This window comes from Peromyscus maniculatus, chromosome 21 (genome assembly GCF_049852395.1).
Source record: "Peromyscus maniculatus bairdii isolate BWxNUB_F1_BW_parent chromosome 21, HU_Pman_BW_mat_3.1, whole genome shotgun sequence".
NCBI lineage: Eukaryota > Metazoa > Chordata > Mammalia > Rodentia > Cricetidae > Peromyscus > Peromyscus maniculatus.
In genome coordinates, this window is record NC_134872.1 from 9,467,251 (window position 1) to 9,487,651 (window position 20,401).

The following is a 20,401-nucleotide window of genomic DNA, read 5'->3' on the forward strand; positions in this document are numbered from 1 at the left end:
TTCAAGCCCAGGACAGAATCCTCAAGATGAATCACAAGCCCCTTGATCTTGGACCTCCCACTCTCCAGGGCAGTGAGAAAATGAAACCTGTTCTGTCACAGAAGCCCAGTCTGTGTGACAGTAACCCGAGGATACTAACACAGTGACTTTGTCTTTGAAATGCCACACACTGGGGTGACCCCCTTCTAAGAACAAAGGAGAATGGAAACATCTATTTCTATGGCACAAGTTAAACCGCTAACTGGCTCCCTTAAGTCCAAGAGAAAAACAGAAATGTCACACGCTCCCTTCACCACCAACACGCCCACCACCCTGCTGCTTGCATTTTTAATTGAAAGACTAGTGGACAAACTCGACTTCCTCTCTGACTGTAAAGTTCACAGATGTCACTCAGAGATAACAATGGTTTTACAGTCTGCTCATGAGCCCCGGGTTACACAGGTGTCCCCGCCTTGCCCTCAGGAAGAAGAAAGCAACCAGTACTTCCTGAGTCAGGATGTTTCAGCTGTACCTGCCCTGTGTGTGTGTGACAGGCTTGTTGAAGAGGAGCTGCGAGCTACTACAGTGTATGTCACTCTTCTTCAGCTACGGGAGCCACAGACACCGGCATTTCAACCCGCTGGCGTCTGCAGTGTGAGAATGCATGAGGAAAGTCCATGCCCTTTTGGTGGTGTGCCTAGCCTCTAACAGCTGAGCCATCGCTCCAGCCCAAGTCCATCTGAAAGAGCCCATAAAAGGTTATAAATCAAGACAGGACAGGGCACAATGACAGGGACAGAGGACCATAACTCATGGGTAACCAAAAAGTACATGGTAAGACTAGATAAATAGCTCAGCAGTTAAGAGCTGAGTCCTCTTAGAGGACCCAGGTTCAATTCCCAGCACCAACTTCGTGGCTCACAACTGTAACTCCAGTCCCAGGGCATCTGACGCCCTCCTCCAGCCTACATGGATATCAGGCATATGCATGATGGACAGACATACACACAGGCAAAACTTCGGTATCCATAAAATAAAATAAAACATTAAATGCATGAACCATGTCAAAATCAATAGGTTTTTCTATACCTGGATAATAGGTTTCTCTGCCAACACAGCAAACCAGATCAAGCCGAATTGAAAAATTATAATAACAGGTTTATTTGAGCAAAGCAATTCCCAGGTGGCTTCTCCAGTCCCAGGGATGGAGGCCAGAGAAGCCGCACGCCTGAACTAAAGCAGGGAGATTATATAGCCTGTAAGCGAGGGGTGATGACGCATCTGCCACAAGCTGGGTTTGTGCCCAAGTAAGGTTCAAAGTTGGAATGCTTAGGCAGGGACTTGGGCTGCTGGCAGCAGCAAGGGAGGAAGTTGCAATTGTCACCAGGAATCCGGAACTAGACTTTTTGGCGCCTTTTGTTGTTGTTGTTGTTGTTGTTGTAGATTCTCTGAGATGGTGGGGTTTGGAGAGAGAGAGAGAGAGAGAGAGAGAGAGAGAGAGAGAGAGAGAGAGAGAGAGAGAGAAATGAGGCTTTCCTGTTCATGCAAGGACAAGCTGGAGGTTCCAACCTAACAAAAATGCCACAAAGGTCACAGGGGTCAGGCAGACAGCTGTAGCCAAGATACAGGGTGAATGATGCCATGTTGCTCTAGACAGGTCTCAGGCTGGAATCACAGGGAGCTGTTGCCTGCCACATGATAATCTGTTATAAGAAAAGGGATGAATGAAATAAAAACATACCTCATGGGTGGTTAAGGAGAGTGAATCACAAGAACCTGTCAACTTCAGAGTCACTTCCGGGTTTGATGACACTTAGGACAAAGTCCTGGTGCGATCGTTTGTTCGAATGTCACAGAAAGAATGAAGCATTTTTATCTAGAAGAAACAGCAGGAGAGAAGAGCTGAGAAGATTCTGGGAGCCAAGTGATGAGGGGGATCAGCCTGCGGCTCAGCTCATCGAGTCCTTGCCCAGCCTGGGTTTGATCCGCAGCAACCCCTAAACCTAAATGTGGTGGTGCACACCTGTAGTCCCAGCACTTGGCTGGAGGATCAGGAGTTCAAAGTTATCCTTGGCTACAATAGTTAGTCTAAGGCCAACCTGGCATATATGAGACTCTGTCTCAAAAATATATTATTTTAAAGAAGACATTAATGGTATAATACATTGAAAGATCAAAATAGGGTTTTAGCTCGAAGGAAAGGTGACAGCTGAGTGGAGCAGACCAGGTACTGGGTGACAGAGAGGCTTACTTGGCATCCTGGGAATCCATGTCTGGGAGCCCCACAGAAACCAGTGGGGAAGAGTGAAAGACATCATCGGTATTTTGTAGCATAAATCTTAAAGAGTCTTTATTAATAAAACAAACCCGGAGCCAAGTATTGGGGTGAACACTGGAAGATCAGAGAGATAGAACAAGACACAGCTAACCTTACCTGGCCAACTTCTCAGCTGGTCTTGTTTCCTCAGACCGGAAGCCTCTGTGTCCTCATATCCGAATGACTCTCAGCTGAACTGTGCTGCTCAAAACCTAAAAGCTTAACCAGCCAAATGCTGCTAGTTTCTGGTCCTCACACCTTATATATCTTTCCTTTCTGCCATCACTCCCTGGAATTAAAGGCTTGCTTTCTGGGATTAAAGGTGTGAGTCACCATGCTTGGTTGTGTCCTTGAACACATGGATTTTTGTCTCTGGAATGCTAGGATTAAAGGTGTGAGTGCCACCATTTTCTGGCCTTTGTATGTAGTGGCTGTTCTGTCTCTGACCCCAGATAAGTTTATTAGGTTGCACAATATTTTGAGGAACACAATACCACCACAGTATTTATACCCCATCCACATAGTTCACCCAAGTCAAAGCCTGGCAGAGATAAGAAATAAATAGAAAGCGTGTCTCTGGCTTCCGGGCTGGGAGAACTTTGATGGTGCAGAAGCAGCCGGGTATCTCAGAACGCTTAGTAGGCCTGTCTTTGATGGTGACCAGTCACTGCCTGACATTCATGCCCTCTGTACGTTCAGAATGACAAGGGGCACCACAGGACAGAACACGACACTGTGGACTCCACACTCCTGTGAGAGGCGTCTGTCTGAGCAGGTTCCTGCCTGAACCTCTCCTTTGAAAATGGCTGTGACTCTGGCCCCAGCTGGTCCTGAGCCATCTTCTCTCACCCAAAGTCAGCTCAGGGATGCCATGTGCATCTGCATCTCACTAGAGGAGATCCTGACTTAAAGCAGGCCACGTCGACCCTTCGCAAACTCCTCATCTCGTTCAAGAGCAATTCACTCTTTCCTATCGCTCAGCCAGAAAGGCCGGAGTCGAGCTTGGATACGTGTCAGTGGTACAGCACTTGTCTAGTGTGGGAGGCCCAGGTATGATTCCTAACACTGCAGAGAGAGAATGTAGGGGAGAGGAGGAGGAGGAGGAAGGGGTGGGGAGGGAAAGGGGGAAGGGAGAGAAGCCTGGTGCAGAATCCTCCCCATCACCCATTGCCCAGGCTCTGTATCTAGTTTATCAAGAGCTGCTGTTCACATAGTCACCAAATCTAACTGCTCCTCACACTCTGGGCACAAACCTCAGGTGAACCTGTAGCATCTGGGTTCTGCACCCACCAAAGCTCCTCTGTTGTGTGCCTCTCCTCCCTTGGCTCCTTCTGCTCCAGCCACACTGACCTCTACTGCCCCTCAAACCCTCAAGAGAGTTGAGTCCCCTCACGACGGCCTCCTCAGCCTGCCCCTGCATCCCCAACTCCATCCCCATCCACCCACCTGGCACGTCACCCACAGCCCTGAGGGGATTAGGGGAGTTGTCCCCTTGCCCGCCCCCCCAGATAACCAGGAGCCTTCTCAGCCAGGCCACCCCTGCCTTATTGCAGCCCATAATACTCCACCTTCTGAAACTCAACTATGCAATCTGCTTTTCCCGAAAAACTGGGTCAGAGTCTAAATATGGGTGGATGCGGAGAAGATTAAGTGGTTGAATTCGGTGGCTGACGGAATCATGGGGACCTTTTCTTTTTCAGTGGGTTGCGACCGTTTCCCATGTTTCCAATAATGACTAGAATCAAAATGTTCCTTGTACCTAAAAGAATTGGAGAGTAAGCCGGCTGGGTCAACAGGAAGTGAGAGCAAAGGTTCTCAGACACACAGGGTGGTGGGCAGGACCTCTCACAGATGCAGCCCAGAAGAGCCCAGAAGGTCTGTCCAAGAATCGCATAAGCAATTAGCTGTCACTGGGGCTGGGAATTATTTTTAAATCGCTTATAGAAACTTTTCCTTGCATGGCTTCTACCCTGGGGAAATCACTCCTTTTCTGCTCCAGGGAGGAGCCGCAGGACCATTGCTCATCCCCCCCCCCTCTCTCACCACCTACCTGTTCCTTCCAGACAGGAAGGAACCCTGTGAGTATAACGCCCCTTGCTGTTTCATATCTTGGGGTTCTCACTCCAACTTGCTTTGGCTCTCTCCTACCAGAGTTCCCGAACACCTGTCCATCTCACGGCACTTTAAGTAATTCACAGTTTCCTGGTTACCTGGCAAGTCCTCAGGTGCCTCAGCACCCAGCACCCACAGGGCACATCCCCGTGCTCCCACAGGGCACATCCCCGTGCTCCCACAGAGCGCATCCCCGTGCTCCCACCAGGGCGCATCTCCGTGCTCCCACCAGGGCGCATCCCCGTGCTCCCACAGAGCGCATCCCCGTGATCCCACAGAGCGCATCCCCGTGCACCCACCAGGGCACATCCCCGTGCTCCCACCAGGGCACATCCCCGTGCTCCCACCAGGGCACATCCCTGTGCACCCACCAGGGCACAGCCCCGTGCTCCCACAGGGCACATTCCCGTGCTCCCACCGGGCACATCCCCGTGCTCCCACCGAGCACATCCCCGTGCTCCCACAGAGCACATCCCCGTGCTCCCACCGAGCACATCCCCGTGCTCCCACAGGGCACAGCCCCGTGCTCCCACAGAGCACATCCCCATGCTCCCACCAGGGCGCATCCCCGTGCTCCCACAGAGCGCATCCCCGTGCTCCCACAGATCTTGAGGGTGTCTGGCCACTACTCCAGTATCCCACCTACTTCCACCTGAACAGATGGTGAATCAAAGGATGGTGTGTGAGAAAAACAGATTTGATATTCACCAAAGGCACAGAACCAGTAGGATGTAGAGATGAGGGTAAGGCACAGAAGGGAGGGATCTGCTTAAGTTTTGATTGGCGGATCCTAAATCTGCAGGGTGGCCTGGTAGGCAGGGCCCAGGAAAGATCCGAAACTACAGCTTGTGTCTGAAGGTGGCCTGGAGACAGAATCTACCCTTCTGTGAAGACCTCCCTCTACCCTGTCTCAAGAGTCTCACCCTACCCTACACACACGGGGTCTATTTTATTCAAGGTCTGCTGGCCTCACCACTAGTGTCATCTAAAAGGTACCTTCTTAGTGACATTGAGAACAGAGCTTGGCACAGTGACGCACATCTGCAGTCCCAGCTACTTGGAAGGTTGAGGTGGGAGGCTGTCTTGAGCCACGAGTTCATGGCCAGCCTGAGGGACATGGAGAAGGCGCCATCTCTAAATAACATGGCATTTGAGCAACACCTGGGCTGGGTGTTGAGGCAGGTCTGGCATCATGGTGGTGCTAGGGTGATGAGCCAACCACAGGCTTCACGAGTCCTATCCAAAGCACTCTGCACATTTTCTTATTTTGTGGTCTTGATCCTTATTGTAGAGGTTGAGACAGATTTCCCAGGAACATTCATGATCAGATCCCATGCTGACAACATCTTCTGTCTCTATTCACTGCCTCTCCTCTTCCCCCACAGGACATACACATTTAGTCTAGCCATGGACCTGAACTCTAGAAAGGACGGTGAAACCAGCAGCAGGAGAAATGGAGAATTCCACACTCCGTCAATGTCAAGGAGCATCAGTAGCATACAGGCTTTGCAGGTAACAGGACCCTGGTTGGTTGGTTGGTTAGTTGGTTGGTTGGTTGCTTTCTTGTTTTGTTTTTGCTAGTAAACCATGCTTGCTGGTTTAACACACTGGTAGACATTAGCTGCCCGAGTTTGGCCTTTCTCCCAAGAGGATGGACTCCCCACATAGGAGCCCCTCCTGAAGAATGATGCATCACTGCTAAGGACCCTCAGGCTACTCTTCAAAGCACAGGCTTCCCCAAGAGCACAGTGGGCATGTACCCTGTGATTGTGAAGTACGAAAGACAGCCTGAAAAGTAAGGAATGTTCCAGAGAGCTGCTGCCTCCTGTGACCTGAGGCTGCTGCACACTGTCAGGCAAACAATTAAAGGAAAATAAAATATGGCCTCTGCATCTCTACATCACAGGTTTCTTTTATCCACCGACTCAACCAACTTGGGGTGGAAAACATTATAGAAGACTACATCTTGTCTTAATCAGCTCCCCAGTAGTGCAGCAAAATACCTAAAATGACCAGCTTAAAAAAAAAAAAAAAAAAAAACAACCCACGAATATTTGTTTTGGTTTATTATGGTCTTAGCGTCTTCAGTCCATCATCATTGGGCCCTGTTGCTTTGGGCCTGTGGTGGTGCAACTTACCATGACGGAGGCAGATGGCAGAGGAGACTTGGTTACCTGACAGAAGCCAGAAAGCAAAGAGAGGAAGGGGCTGGGTCCCAATAGCTCTTCAAAGTCAAAATCCAGTGACCTAACTCCTTCCCACCAGGCCCTGCCTCCTAAAGGTCCCTGTCTCAGCAGTACCATAGGCTGGCAACCAAGCTTTCCACATGCAAGCCTTTGAATGACATTCAAGATCCAAACTGGCTGTGGTGACACATGTCTGTAATCCCAGCACTTGGGGGGTTAGAGGCAGGAGGATAGCTGTGAGTCTGAGAGCAACCTGGGGTACATAGAAAGTTCCAGGGCAGCCTGGGCTAGTGTCAGATCATGTTTCAAAAGAAAAAAAAAATGGAGGGAGGGAGGGAGGAAGAAAATGAAGGAAGAGAGGGAGGGAGAGAGGGAGGACAATAGTTTCACCAGTACTGAACACATACAGACTTTCCCTGTCACTGTTCTCTAAACAATACGACACAGCTATTGTTCACATGGCATTAGGTGTTTAAGTTGCCTGAGATGAGTTAGAATACACAGGGGATGTGTCTACGATCAATGCAAATATCATGTCATTGTATACAAGGGACTTGAGCATCTGTGAATTTTGGTACCTGCAGGGGTCCTCGGCCTACCTCAGGTGCACTGAGGGATGACTGTCCTGCTCACTAAGAGCACTTGGGCAAGCAGAGGTTGTCCAGCTAGAGGAAGACAATGAGGAAGAAGAGCACCTCTTACCTGGGTGCTCAGAGGAAAAACACACACCTGGACACCACAAGAAAGCTACCTTGGGGTAGATTCAACACGGGCAGTCCTGGAGGGCTCCTCAGAGAAGGAAGAGCAGCAGTAAATGAGGAAACTATAAATAGCTTGATATATGATAGAGAAAAGAGAGAAAATGGCAAGAAATAAAGAGGAGAAAGGAAGGGAGGGAAGGAGGGAGGGAGAGAGGAAGGGAGAGAGGAAGAAAGAAAGAAAAGAAAGAAGGAAGGAAAAAAGGAAGAAAGGAAGGAAGGAAGGAAAGATAGATAGATAGATAGATAGATAGATAGATAGATAGATAGATAGATAGATAGATAGATAGATAGATAGATGATAGGTAGATTAGAAGATGATAGGTGAATAGACAAGATGGTAGATAGTACATTGGTAGACAAGTGATTATGTATTGTTCCATTGCTGTGATAAAACACTACAACCAAGGCAACTTACAAAAGAAAGTTTATTTGGCTCGAGTTTATATTAGTCAGATTTCTCCAGAGCAACAGAACTGATACAACACATACATATTAAAGGGGGAGTTACTAGAGTGATTCACAGGCTGTGGTCCTGCTAGCCCAACAGTGGCTGTCTCCCAGTGGAAAGGCCAAGAATCCAGTAGGTGTTCAGTCCAGGAGGCTGGATGTCCAGCCGTCTCAGTCTGGTGCTGGAGTCCCAGAGGATTCCTAGAGCGTTGCTGGTCTTCAGTCCATCGTGGTGGGAAGGCACGGCAGCAGGCAGCAGGCATGGTTGGCAAGAACAGGAAGCCGACAGTCCACATCTTCAAATGTAAGGATGAAACACGGAGTGCAAACTGGAAGCAGAGCCATGCTTTCATCTAAGTCCAATGATGTACTTCCTCCAACAAGGGTGCGATTACTAAACCCTCCCCAAGCAGCACTACCAACTGGGGACCAAGTGTTCAAACACCTACGCCTATAGGGAACACTTCCCATTACAATCACCATAGGTTGATAGATGATTGAAGATAGATGATAGATAGATAGATAGATAGATAGATAGATAGATAGATAGATAGATAGATAGATAGATAGATAGATAGATAGATGATAGATAACTTGGAAGAGACAAAAAGGTTGAAAAGTACATGTCTATGATGGGGTGACCCCAGCCTCATCACTGTGAATGAAGGCTGGCAGCCTGACCCCAGTGGCTGAACAGCTTAGGAGAGGCTCTGTCTCTAGGCAATGGCTGGCAGATTCTGTAGAGTGAGTCTGATTAATAACTCTGTGTCCCATTGCTCCCGCTCCAGGCTACCATCGCGAGGAGAGGCGTGCTGGTAGTACGCCACGGGGAGAGAGTGGACCAGGTCTTTGGGAAGTCTTGGCTACAGCAGTGTACTACCGCCGATGGTAGGTTGAGTCCAGGTGACTCTAGACAGACCGTCTCTGTGTCCTTGAGGGGCCCTAGATCCCAGCAGTACTGTCCTCTAGAGCAGCCATAGCACAGCCGCTGCTGGGAGATGACTTTGGGGTCACTTGGGTGGGTATGGACACCCACCCACATACACATCGGCCCCATGTCTGAGCCAGGCCCTTGGCACCAGTCCAGTGACTTGTGACAATTCTGGTTTCCCCTTTTCCCTGATGAGAGAGGTTTAGCCACTTGTTTCTGGTCCCACAGCTCACAGCTAAGGGTCAGAATTCCTACCAGATTGACAGATCTGAGAGGCCAATGTCAGATTCAAGGGGACCACAGTGTCATGCAGCCCCTGTTTTCTGGTCCTACAGTTAAGCACCTGACTGAAGAGTTCCCAAGGTGGGGCACCTCCACCCAAGTGTGTATTGTCCCAGCATCAGCAATATACCCACGAGGCTTCATACTGCCCCCAGTTAACTGATAGCCACTCAGAAGCCTATCTTGGAGAGACACGCTTCCTCTCCCTTGTGTGAGTGACGAGGACTGAGAGGATGAAGTAGGCTCCTAGTCCCTGGGGCTCAAACCTATGTGCTATGCATTTGAGAATATGTTACAGGCCTGCAGAGCAATATTTGCTCCATGAATTGAATCCATATCACAGAGAACATTCTAGAAACGACAGCATTGGCAAGGATTTAGGCAATACCCTTCCCATGTGGATCTCGGTTTTGGGGTCTTGAGGGACAAATGGATCTGATTCAGTGGTCCCAGATGTCTGCTACTTGTTTCTACTTTAGGAAAATACTACAGGCCAGACCTGAACTTCCCCCGCAGCCTGCCCAGGAGGAGCAACGGTATCAAAGACTTTGAAAATGATCCGCCCTTATCATCCTGTGGAATTTTCCAGGCCAGACTGGCTGGTATGTGTAGCTCGAATTCTAATAGGTCTTATAATAAAAACCCATTGCCTGATATTGGGGTAATTGCTGAAAGATCAGAGAGACAAAGGAACAAGCCACAGACACCTCTTACCTCTAAGACTTCTCAGCCTGAAAAAAACATCTAGTTCCTATCTCCTCCGGCCTTATGTACCTTTCTCTGCCCACCATATTACTTCCTATTGCTGGGTTTGAAGGCATGCGACTTCACACATACTGGGATTAAAGGTGTAAGATCTCAAGTGCTGGGATTAAAGGTGTGTGTCACTACTGCCTGGCTCTGTTTCTCTCCTAGACTGAGTCAATCTCATGTAGTCCATGGTGGCTTTGAACTCACAGAGATCCAGACTGATCTCTGCCTCCCACATTCTAGGATTAAAGGTGTGTGCCACTACTGCCTGGCCTCTATGTTTAATCTAGTGGCTTGTTCTGTCCTCTGATCTTCGGGCAAGCTTTATTAGGATACACAAGATATCATCACAGGTGTGTTTAAGAGTGTTCCCACCAGAGAGAAACAGTGATAATGAGGATCTTAGCTGTGCACACTGAGCCCCTGTCATGCATCCTTTGACATTGGTACTGATGCCTTCCATACTCTGCCCATACAGGGACACAGAGATTGTCTTAGTGACTGTTTTATTGCTGTGAAGAGATGTGATCAAGGCAACCTGCAAAAGGAAGCATGTAATTGAGGGCTTGCTTACAGTTTCAGAGGGTTAGCCCATGACCATCACGGCAGGCAGGCAGGCATGGAGCTATAGCAGTAACTGAGAGCTTACCTCCTGATCCACAGGCAGGATGCAGAGGGAGCCTGGGCCTGATACGAGCTTTTAAAACCTCAAAGCCCACCTCCAGTGACACACCTCTTCCAACAATGCCACACCTCCTAGTCCTTCCCAAACAGTTTCACTAACTGGGAACTAAATATTCAAATATATGAGGAGGTGGGGGGCATTTTCATTTAAACCACCACAGAGGTGTTAGATGATTTAGCCAGGGTCACACAGCTAGTGACCAAAAGTGGAGCAGTCTGATCCAGTAATGGATGGTTGGTGATGTAAGCAATGAAATACAGGGAAGGGGACACCGTAAGGAGAGGAGAGATCAATAAACACCAGATGCACCAAGAGTGTCACTGGTAAAATTAACACTGAGCTGGGGAGTCAGCTCAGTCGGCTAAGTGTTCTCTGTGCAAGCAGAAGCACCTGGATCTGATACTCAGAACCCACGTGAAAAAAGCTGGGTGTGGTGGCGTGCACTCAGATTCCCTGTGCTAGGGAGATGGAGACAGGCTGCTGCTCCCTAGCAAGCCAGCTCCAGGGCCAGCCAGCCCAGGCTACACGGTGAGTTTCCAGGCCAGTGAGAAATGCTATCTTAAAGGGTGGACAGCATTCCTGAGGATGACTTTTGAGGTTGACCTCTGACCTACACACCACACACACACACACACACACACACACACACACACACACACACACACACACAGAGCACACCTCCTCATGGGTTGTATTGCGCTGTCCCTCAGAGCTTTGAGTTAATGACTGGGTATTCTCCTTCCACGAGATCTAATCTGGGGAGCTGATGAGATTGTTGAGTTCGTCTGCTTTGCATTTTATAAGTTTAGGAAGCTGAGCCTAAGGGGACAAATGGGCGCACCCCAGTCTCTGGCTGGTTAGTAAAAGGAACCCAGGAGAACCAGCTTTCCTGCTCCTCTCCCTGCGTGAACACACAATGCTTCCCTGCCAGCTCTCTGGATGGGGGTGCCGCGTTCATACTGTGGCTGTTTCAGGCTCCCAGTGGGACAACGGTTGGCTCTGAGGTTGGGATACACCAGCCACACATAGCCCCACAGGGTCCCTTCTCCCTCAGGGCAATGCACACATGTGTCTGCATGTGACATGTATATGTGTCCCAGAAGTCCTGTCTTTGTGCCTAAATACTTATGGAGATGTTTGAGCAGCTCTCGATGTGTATCTTGTGTGGGTGACAAGTCACTTCTGGTGTCACAAAGAAAACATGGGTGGATTACAGCCTATCATTCTACAAGTCATGGCTGGCCTTGAAGTGACCAACTAGATGACCATGAAGGTATAAAGCAATGTCCACGTTAAGCCTACAGTGCAGATCTGACTTGAGCAGGGCATGGTGGGTTCTCAGCCCACGGAATCACTTCTATCTGGAGCCTATGGCTCCTTCCAGATTCAACCAGTCTATAATTAGAACTCATGTCCTCAGGGATGCAGGACTGGGGCCTTCCCTGGCTGCTATTGGCCACTCTCTGCTTCTGAGGTCACACCCATGCCTTGGAACATGGGCCCCTCCATCTTTCAACACAGCCAAGGAATATGGGTCACATGCCAAGTACATCCTCCTTTGGTTTCCTCTCATTCCTGCTCCGTGGCCAGCTGGGGGGAACCTCCACTACCTATGGGCTCACTGACCCCTGGGCCATCCCCCTCCACCATACAGTGTAATGTAGTCACAAGAGGGATTGCTGCTCACAATTGCAGTTTCTACCCTGACCTGGTGGGGGATCCTGCAGCTGTGTACAGCAGTGGGTAGATGCCCCATACATCCCTGCCCACCACCAAGGTAAGCCCATCCTGGGCTGATGCATGAAGGGTGTTTCCTACCTTGTTTTCCAGGAGAGGCTCTGCTGGACAGCGGCATCCGAGTCACAGCGGTCTTTGTATCTCCAGCCCTGCGCTGTGTGCAGACAGCCAAGCACATCCTGGAAGGTGGGTGAGAAGTTCAGCAGACCCTCCTTTTGGCTTGATCTTGAGGCCACTCTCCGTGGGGAGCAAAGAAGGGTTGGAGGTGAATGAGATGCTGGACAGAGAATGGCCACATCTAAGCCAAGAGGCAGTTAGAAACTGCCTTCTAGGAGCTGCTGGGAGAAATGAGCCACTAACATTCTAGAATGCTAAGGATTTAGGACCCATGATAGGACCACTGGTGTCACAGAGCCAACGTCTATCATTTGCTTTGCCCCTGTGGTTCCTTTCTACAAGGTGTTCTCAGTACTTAGAAAGGAACTTTGGCAAGCCTAGAAAGCTAGGGCTGCTGTGAACCCTTCTAGATCCAACATGCATGACATCCCAGAGCAGGGTCGATGCTCAAAGGGAGCTGTCCAGCATCACCTGGCTGTCAGGATGCCATTAGCAGATCCTCTCAGCCATGCAAGATGGTATAGCCACCTGGGCAGCTGGTGGGCACATGGGTTCTGCCCACACTTAGGGGGTCGTGGAAGTGTTTGCTGCAGGGGACGGAAGCCCTCTTTCTTCCCCACAGAGCAATGCTCCTGTCCAAGGTCCGCAGTCAGGAGGCAGGGGCCCCGCCCCCAGTCTGAACCCCTCTTGATTACACTTTCATCCCATTCACAGCCTACTTGACAGGTCTTTGGGGCAGGATGTAAGATGCTTGGGGAGGGTTAAGGTGTGAGGAATCAGAATGTTCCAAACGTTTCTCTCTGACCCCTTACCTCCTGCCCCATCGGTCACGTGTCCCATTGTCACTATCGTCACATCATTCTATCAAGGGTGAGGCTGTGGCATGGGTTGAGTGAGCTGTATCTGAAGTTAGAGTGACACCCTAGGTGGGGGGTCTGCTGCCTATGGTGTCCTCCTATCAGGGCAGCATGGTCCATCCTGGTGGGCGACATGTTGTCAGTCCTTGGATTTCTACAGCTGCCTGGTGGTTTAAGTCTCAGAGACAGCAGAACTGAACTTAAAGCCCAGGATGACCTTTGCCAGGAAAGAGTCACATTTGTGAAGGGTTTCCTTGGACTCGTGCATAGGTCGGTGTCCTAGTTTGCTGTTTCATTACTGTGATAAAACACTAAACCAAAACCAACTGGGGGAGGAAGAGGCATATTTGACTTACACTTCCGTGTCAGCGCCCACCAGTCAGAGAGGTTGTGGTAGGAGCTCAGAGCAGGAACCTGGAGGCAGGAGCTGAAGGAGTGCTGCTGACTCCTGGCTTGCCCTGCCCCCATGGCTTGCTCAGCTGCTTTCTTAGAGCAGCCAGGATCGCCTGTCCAAGCACGGCATCACCCACAGTGCTTTTGGCCCCCCTGTGTCAGTAATTAATCAAGGAAATGGGCATAATGGTGCACGCCTTTAACCTCAGCACTTGGGATACAGAGGCAGGCAGATCTCCAGGAGTCCAGGGACTCTACATAGTGAGTCGCAGGACAGCTAGAGGCCCGCCTACAGACCAGTCTTATGGAGGCATTTTCTCAGCTGAGGTTCCTCTTCCCAGAGGTCTGCCTTGTGTCGAGTGGACAAAACCACTAGCCAGCATGGTGGACCTAGCTATGAAGAAACGTCTTTAGGTAACGTTCATGCTTGTTTTGCATCGACCCCAGAACTCAAGCTGGAGAAGAGGCTGAAGATACGGGTTGAGCCTGGAGTCTTCGAATGGATGAAGTGGGAAGCCAGCAAGGCCACCCCGACCTTCCTGAGCTTGGAGGAGCTGACAGAGGCACATTTCAATGTTGACCCTGATTACAGGTAGGCACCTTGCAATTCTCTGCTATGGAGGCTTCTCTAGTTCATGTTAAAGAAAATCTACTCACTGTGGTAGGGCCCTGCAGTGGAGAGTGAGGTATATTGAGCTATGGGTATAGGATGAGCAGGAGGGAGGCCATGGGAAATGGTGTGAGGGCTATGGTCTTGTTCAGCCAAACCAGCAAGACTCTTGGTGAAGGCAGCTACAGTGAACACACATCACCTAGGGGCCATGGAGGCTGGGGAACCTGAACACCTATGGGAGATGGAGTGCTCCTCCTAACTGGCCCTGCAAGGATGGACACAGAGGGACCTTATCCAGAAAAGGGTCTTTGTAAAGGGGAGTGTCTTTGTCCTTCTCCAGGGTGACTGACTGGGATGTACAGAATTCCTGTTGCTCAGTCAGCATCCATGGTGAGTGTGGGTACCACAGCCCTCTGCTGATGTGGAACACATCCAGAAGCCCCTGCTGGCCATGAACCCATGAGCTCTGCCTGACAGGCATCTCTCAGCTGCTCCAGCACACACCTTCTTGGTCACCAGAAGGCTCTAAGACAGCAGCCATCTCTCTCTCCACCCTCCTTTCAGGCCTGCGTTCCCCCGCTGCTCCCTCATGCCAGCCGAGAGCTATGACCAGTACGTGGAAAGGTGCGCCGTGAGCATGGGGCAGATCATCAACACATGCCCACAGGACAGTGAGTGTCCCACAGATTTGAGGAGGACCAGCCTTGGGCTTCTTTGGGATGGGATTGGCAGATTCTGAGCTGTTAATGTCCCCACCTCCCTACCCCCATGCTCTGGCCAATAGTAGCTCATCTCCACCATGACAGGGAGTGAATGCATACACACATACCCCATGTAGCCCAGGTCTGCATGCTCTGGTGCTGTCCACTGATGGGCCTTGAGAACATCAGGGCCTTCATAGACGATCCATGTCTAAAAGGCTGGAGTTAATTGGAAGGGAACAAGAGAATCCCAGAAGGACTGAAAGATGGAGCAACCAATGCTTAGGGAAAGTGAGGCGGAGTCCCAGCCCTCCTGCCCTAACCACCAGCCACGCTCCCAGCTCTCCCAGCTTCACCTTGTCCAGCACAAAGCTCACACAGAGGTGCTGGGTCCCACATCACTCTTCAGCTGCCTGGAGCCCATCATGTCACCTGAGGAGGCTCCCTGAGCCCGTGGACACTGCAAACCCTTATCTAAAGCAGGTACCATCTCGGGCTCACAGTGATAAGCCAGCTAAAGTGACTGGATAGGGTCTGGGTGGCAGCCATGACATACCCCGCCTGTGGCTGGCAGGACCTAGGCAGCCAGCCACAAGAGGAGAGTGGCTCGGATCACCCTTGTGCCATCCTTGAAGCTGGCCCACTGATGCCACACCCGATCTCCAGGAAGAGAGGTGGTACACTCCAAATCATGGATGAGCGACTGAATTTTCCCACCCCACCACCTCACAGGGGCATGGTCGCTGGACCCGCAAGACTTGGAGGAGTCCTCTATCTTACAAAGTGCTCCCTGTGCCTGCTCTGACCTCGGGGCGTTTTGTCTCCAGCAGGCATCACCCTCATCGTGAGCCACAGCTCAGCACTCGACTCCTGTACTAGGCCTCTCCTCGGGCTCCCACCCAGGGAATGTGGAGATTTTGCCCAGCTGGTAAGAAAGGTATGTGTCCCCCGTATGCCTCTTTTATCTCAAAGTAAAGCAGGCACAGGGTCATGGCACTCGTTATAGAAGGAAAACAAGTGTCCAAACCAGAGCTGGCAGGACCATGCGAGTGTGCCCACCTGCTCCCGTGGAGGGCATACCTGCAGGAGCTGTGGGACAGGCCCGCCATTCTATCACCACACGGCAGTCTCAGTTCCCTGCAGCCAGTGACGTCGAGAAGTTTCCAGATTTGTTCAGTCAGCCCATGTCCCTGCAGCTCTAATAGAACTAAGGTCCTGCATGGAATCAGGAGTCACTGTTTGACTCAGGTTCTCCCCTTTGGGTACCTCTGGGAGGGGTACTGTCAGGTAGAAGGGACCTCCACCCACTCACCTCCTGAGTCACCTCTCAAGGGACAAAATGTGAACTCACTGTAGCTATCTGCCAGCATGACCAGGTGCTGGGCCAGCACGGTGCAAACCTCTAATGGCAGGCTTGGTGGCAAGCATGCAGAGGTGACCTATTGAACACACCTCAGCAGAACAGAGAGGGTGGTGGCCAGGTGATGAATTGTTCATCTGAGATCAGCCCTTTCTCCCCTGGTGACCTGCTCAGGGCTAGACTCCCACATTCATATTCTCTCTCTCTCTCTTTCTCTAACTAACCCGGGACCCATGCCCTGACTCAACTGGTATAGACTTACAGATGAGGCGGGATGACCACATGAGCTAATGAGTTTGAGCCCCGTTTGAGAAGCACAGGGACCGAACCCCAGTTCAATAGGAGAAAAGGAGGGAAGAGAGAAGGAAGAAGGCGTAGGGAAGAGGAGGACGAGGACAAGAAAAAAACCGATACCTATAAACTTCTAAACTCCAGAACGTTCTTATGCTGACCGTTTAGAGTCTATTTCCACCCCACCCCAAATTCAACAGCCTGCGGATCAGAAATTTATCCAAGGTCTCTGCCGAATGATGAGCCTCCCAATGGGAATCAGCATGCAGGACCCTGAATATCCAAGGCTTTTCTTTGTCCAGCCCATTACACCCTGATGGTCCCTATCTGCATCTAGGATGACTGGTCCCTGGGTCCACAGTAGCCTCTGCTCAGATTCTTCCATGCAGCTTGGGATTTTTGCAGATCTGTCTGACCAAAGAATTCATAGACAAAAAAAAAAAAGGGTGAGGCAGGGTAAGCAAGGTGTGAAGACAGAAAAGCCTTCGACACAAGGACCCTCCTTGGCAGGTCCACTTACAGATGAAGGCATGGGGGCCCAAGGGTTGACGTCTATTTTATTCTGTGGTCTAAAACCTCAATCCTGAGCCTGCAGCTGAGGCAGGAATGAGGTACTTTGTACCTAGTTGGTAGGGTCCCCGTCCCCATAGGCATGTGGACCTGGTAATTCTGTGGGAAAGAAGGACTGACCCATGGCTCCCAGAATGCTTAGCAGCCCCACTCCAAGTTAGGACCAATCTCACCCAAGGTCCCATTGTTGGGAGGACTGATCATCCCCAGGTGGAAGTAACATGATGGAGGCTGACATTGGTTCCATGGTGCCCTGGCAGCCTGGGACCATCTGGTCCACTTCCATGATGTAGAAGCATAGTCAGTAGGCTTGAAAAGTACCCCAGTGTTGATTGACATGTAACAGAGCATTCTAAACTTTCTAAACCCTTTCCCAGATCCCATGTCTGGGGATGTGCTTCTGTGAAGAAAATAAAGAGGAAGGAAAGTGGGAGCTGGTGAACCCCCCAGTGAAGACGCTGACACACGGGGCCAACTCGGCTTTTAACTGGAAGAACTGGATCTCGAGCAACTGAGCCAGCCCCAGCTTGTCGGCAAGGCATGAGGGGCTGTGATTAGGATTACACTCTAGCCCCTCGTGTGTCGTGACTTGGAGAAGCACTAAATACACTTGATATTCAGGGGTACTGCCATGGCTCATGCCTTTGTCACGGTCATCTGTGGCTCTGCTGCCCTGCCAGCCTGACTGTGGAAGCCACAGCAGAGGTGTGGATTAGGACACCACATTGCAACATGCGTGCTGGGTTGGAGAGAACAGAGGAATAGCCTCACCTCCAGGAACTAAAGGCTCCCCACCCCCACGCCCGAAGATGCTACCTTTCTATGTTGTATGCTCTTAGGAGACCTCCTTCCTTCTATAGCAATCACCCTTTAGCCAGGGCCACACCAGCTGAAAGAGGAACAGTAGTCAATCAAAGAAATGGCCCACCGCATCAAAACCAGGGCAGCTGCTGGCCCCAGCCCCTGTGTATTGGTTCTGTGCTGCTGCTGGGACACGTTGTCAGAAACATAGTGATGATCACGGCAGTGTAAAATTCCTGCATATAGGCCAGGGTGTGGTTCTGGAGGTCCGTGTGGGTTGCGTTCCCCTACAGATTCTAGAGGGCCCTTCCCCAGCCATATCCAGAATCTAGAGGCAATTGTACTTCCTGCCATCATATTTATAATGTTCTATTGCAAATCAGTTTGGGGAAGTTCTCAGGCATGGTCCCAGGGCCCCTTCCCCGAGCCTGCTGCCTCCTCCTCACAAGGACCCTATGGCAAACTGTGCTCAGTAACCTAGAATCTCCCTTGACAATGGTGCCTGTAATGTCCCTTAGCCACAGAGGTCACGTGTTCATGGTCCCAGAATTGGGATGTGGATGTCTTTGAAGGCCATTCTCCAGCCTGCCACAGCCTCTGTTCTTCTGAGCACATCTTGGCTGTTGTACAAGGGTCTAGACATAAAGATCTGAGCCGTATACACACACTTTGTGCATGTCATTTTTGGTTTCTCCTTTCTTCTCAACCGTCAGTGGGGGCTGGGGCTTTCTGAGTGGAAGGAGTGAGTCCCTTGTCTTTACCTGTGCAGGGGAGGGGGACTCTATTCCAGAGTGACTCTGGCTTGGGAAATCTTGATCCAGCAGTAAATGAGATTCTCTGTCTAGTGTCCTTCCACCTTAAGCTATAGAGGCCACCCCGTCCCCAAAGCCCATACACAAGTATCTTACACTGCTGTCTTCCCCTATACCATGATGATTCTTTTGAATGGGTCTTTCTTTTTCGCCAGTTTCCTGTTGCAAGACTCGCTACTTTTCAGCCTTGCACTCTGGGTTGCGGCTGAAGGCAGGAAAGAACTGAAAGTGGGGCCTCGGAGGGAGAGAATAGGGAGGGAGACTTGTGGTACATTTTTCCTTCCTCCCCAGGGGCTGGCCCTTGATGTGTCTGAGCTCATCTGACCCCTGCTGGCGACATCTGGGAAGGACACCTTCCCCAGACCCTGCCCTGGCCCACCTTCCAATCCCACATTCTTTGACTTTTTCATTTCAGAGCCAACTTGAGTTTTTAAAATAGGATTCCTATTGACGTGTCATAGGCAGAGCGGCGTTCTTTCCTCCCGAGTTCAACCAGTAGACGGTTCTGCAGGGTTCAGAGGTGCAAGCAAAGAAAATGGCCCTGTCAGTGGACAGCTCAAAAGCTCAAGGCACTCCCCTCCCCCACCCCCACCTGGCTGGGGAGCAACTTGGGGCCTGGGCCACCCGAAGAGCTGCTAAGCCTCACTGCTGCAGACTGAATCAGTTCACCAATCACACAGAAGTCCTGATCCTAGTACTTCAGTGTGAGACTGTATTTGGAGACAGGATCTTTAAAAAAGAAAAAAAAAAAAAAAAGTGTGTGTGTGTGTGTGTGTGTGTGTGTGTGTGAGAGAGAGAGAGAGAGAGAGAGAGAGAGAGAGAGAGAGAGAGAGAGAGAGAGAGAGAGAATTATGTGTAAGCACTTGTGTATGCTCAGGCTACAGGGAATATGTGGATGTCAGAGACAACTTTGTGGAACTGGTTCTCTTTTACTCACTCACTTTATGTAGTGTCTTAAATATATTTCTAGTGCTATGACAAAGCACTGTGACCAAGGCACTTCAGAAAGCATTTAATTGAGCTTACAGTTTCAGGGAGTTAGAGTCCAAGGTGGCAGAGCCAAGGCATAGCACCAGGGACAGCCGAGAGCTCACGTCCTGATCCACAGGCATGATGCAGAGAGCGTGCACACTGGGAATGGCGTGAGTCTTTTGAAAGCCACCCCTGCCCACCCCCAGTGACACACCTCCTCCAACCTCCTAGTCCTTCCCAAATAGTTCCCACCAACTACAGACCAAGTATTCAAATATATGGGCCTAAGGGGCCCACTCTCGCTCAAACCAGTCCACTTAGGTTCTGGGGATTGAAGTCAGGTGACCAGCCTTGAGCAACAAGCATCCTTATCTCCTGAGTCATCTGCTGACCTTGAGACAGAATCTTGAAAGAGGTACCTGAGGTAAATGAGGTCATCAGGATGGACCCGATCCTTATAAGAAAAGGAAGTCAAGATGCAAACAGACACATTGTGGCAGTTGAATAAGAATGACCCCCACAGGCTCATGTATTTGAATGCTTGGTTGTCAGGGAGTGCCACTACTTGAGAAGGATGAGGAGGAGTGGCCTTATTGGAGGAAATGTGATGCTGAGGGCGGGCTTCAGCATTTCAGAAGCCCAAGCCAGGCCCAGTGGCTTTCTCTATTCCTGCTGCCTTCAGATCCAGATATAGAACTCAGCTACTGTGTCTGCCTGTGTATTGCCT

The 20,401-nt window shown here is 50.5% G+C and overlaps 1 protein-coding gene across 3 annotated transcripts in view; it reads left to right on the plus strand.

Annotated features, from left to right (window-relative positions):
* Ubash3a (ubiquitin associated and SH3 domain containing A) overlaps nt 1–17,715 on the plus strand; it is a 34,096-nt gene extending 16,381 nt beyond the window's left edge. Inside the window, exons 7-14 of one of the 3 annotated variants that reach the window (XM_042265839.2) lie at nt 5,794–5,920; nt 8,591–8,690; nt 9,495–9,617; nt 12,281–12,373; nt 14,002–14,146; nt 14,732–14,838; nt 15,696–15,805; nt 17,467–17,715. In XM_042265839.2, coding sequence (XP_042121773.2) covers nt 5,794–5,920; nt 8,591–8,690; nt 9,495–9,617; nt 12,281–12,373; nt 14,002–14,146; nt 14,732–14,838; nt 15,696–15,805; nt 17,467–17,604 — 943 coding nt within the window. In that variant the 3' untranslated portion in view covers nt 17,605–17,715. The remainder of the gene's footprint in view (nt 1–5,793; nt 5,921–8,590; nt 8,691–9,494; nt 9,618–12,280; nt 12,374–14,001; nt 14,147–14,731; nt 14,839–15,695; nt 15,806–17,466) is intronic. The other 2 variants (XM_076558477.1, XM_042265840.2) reach the window with 2 other exon arrangements.
* Nucleotides 17,716–20,401: the final 2,686 nt, after the last annotated feature.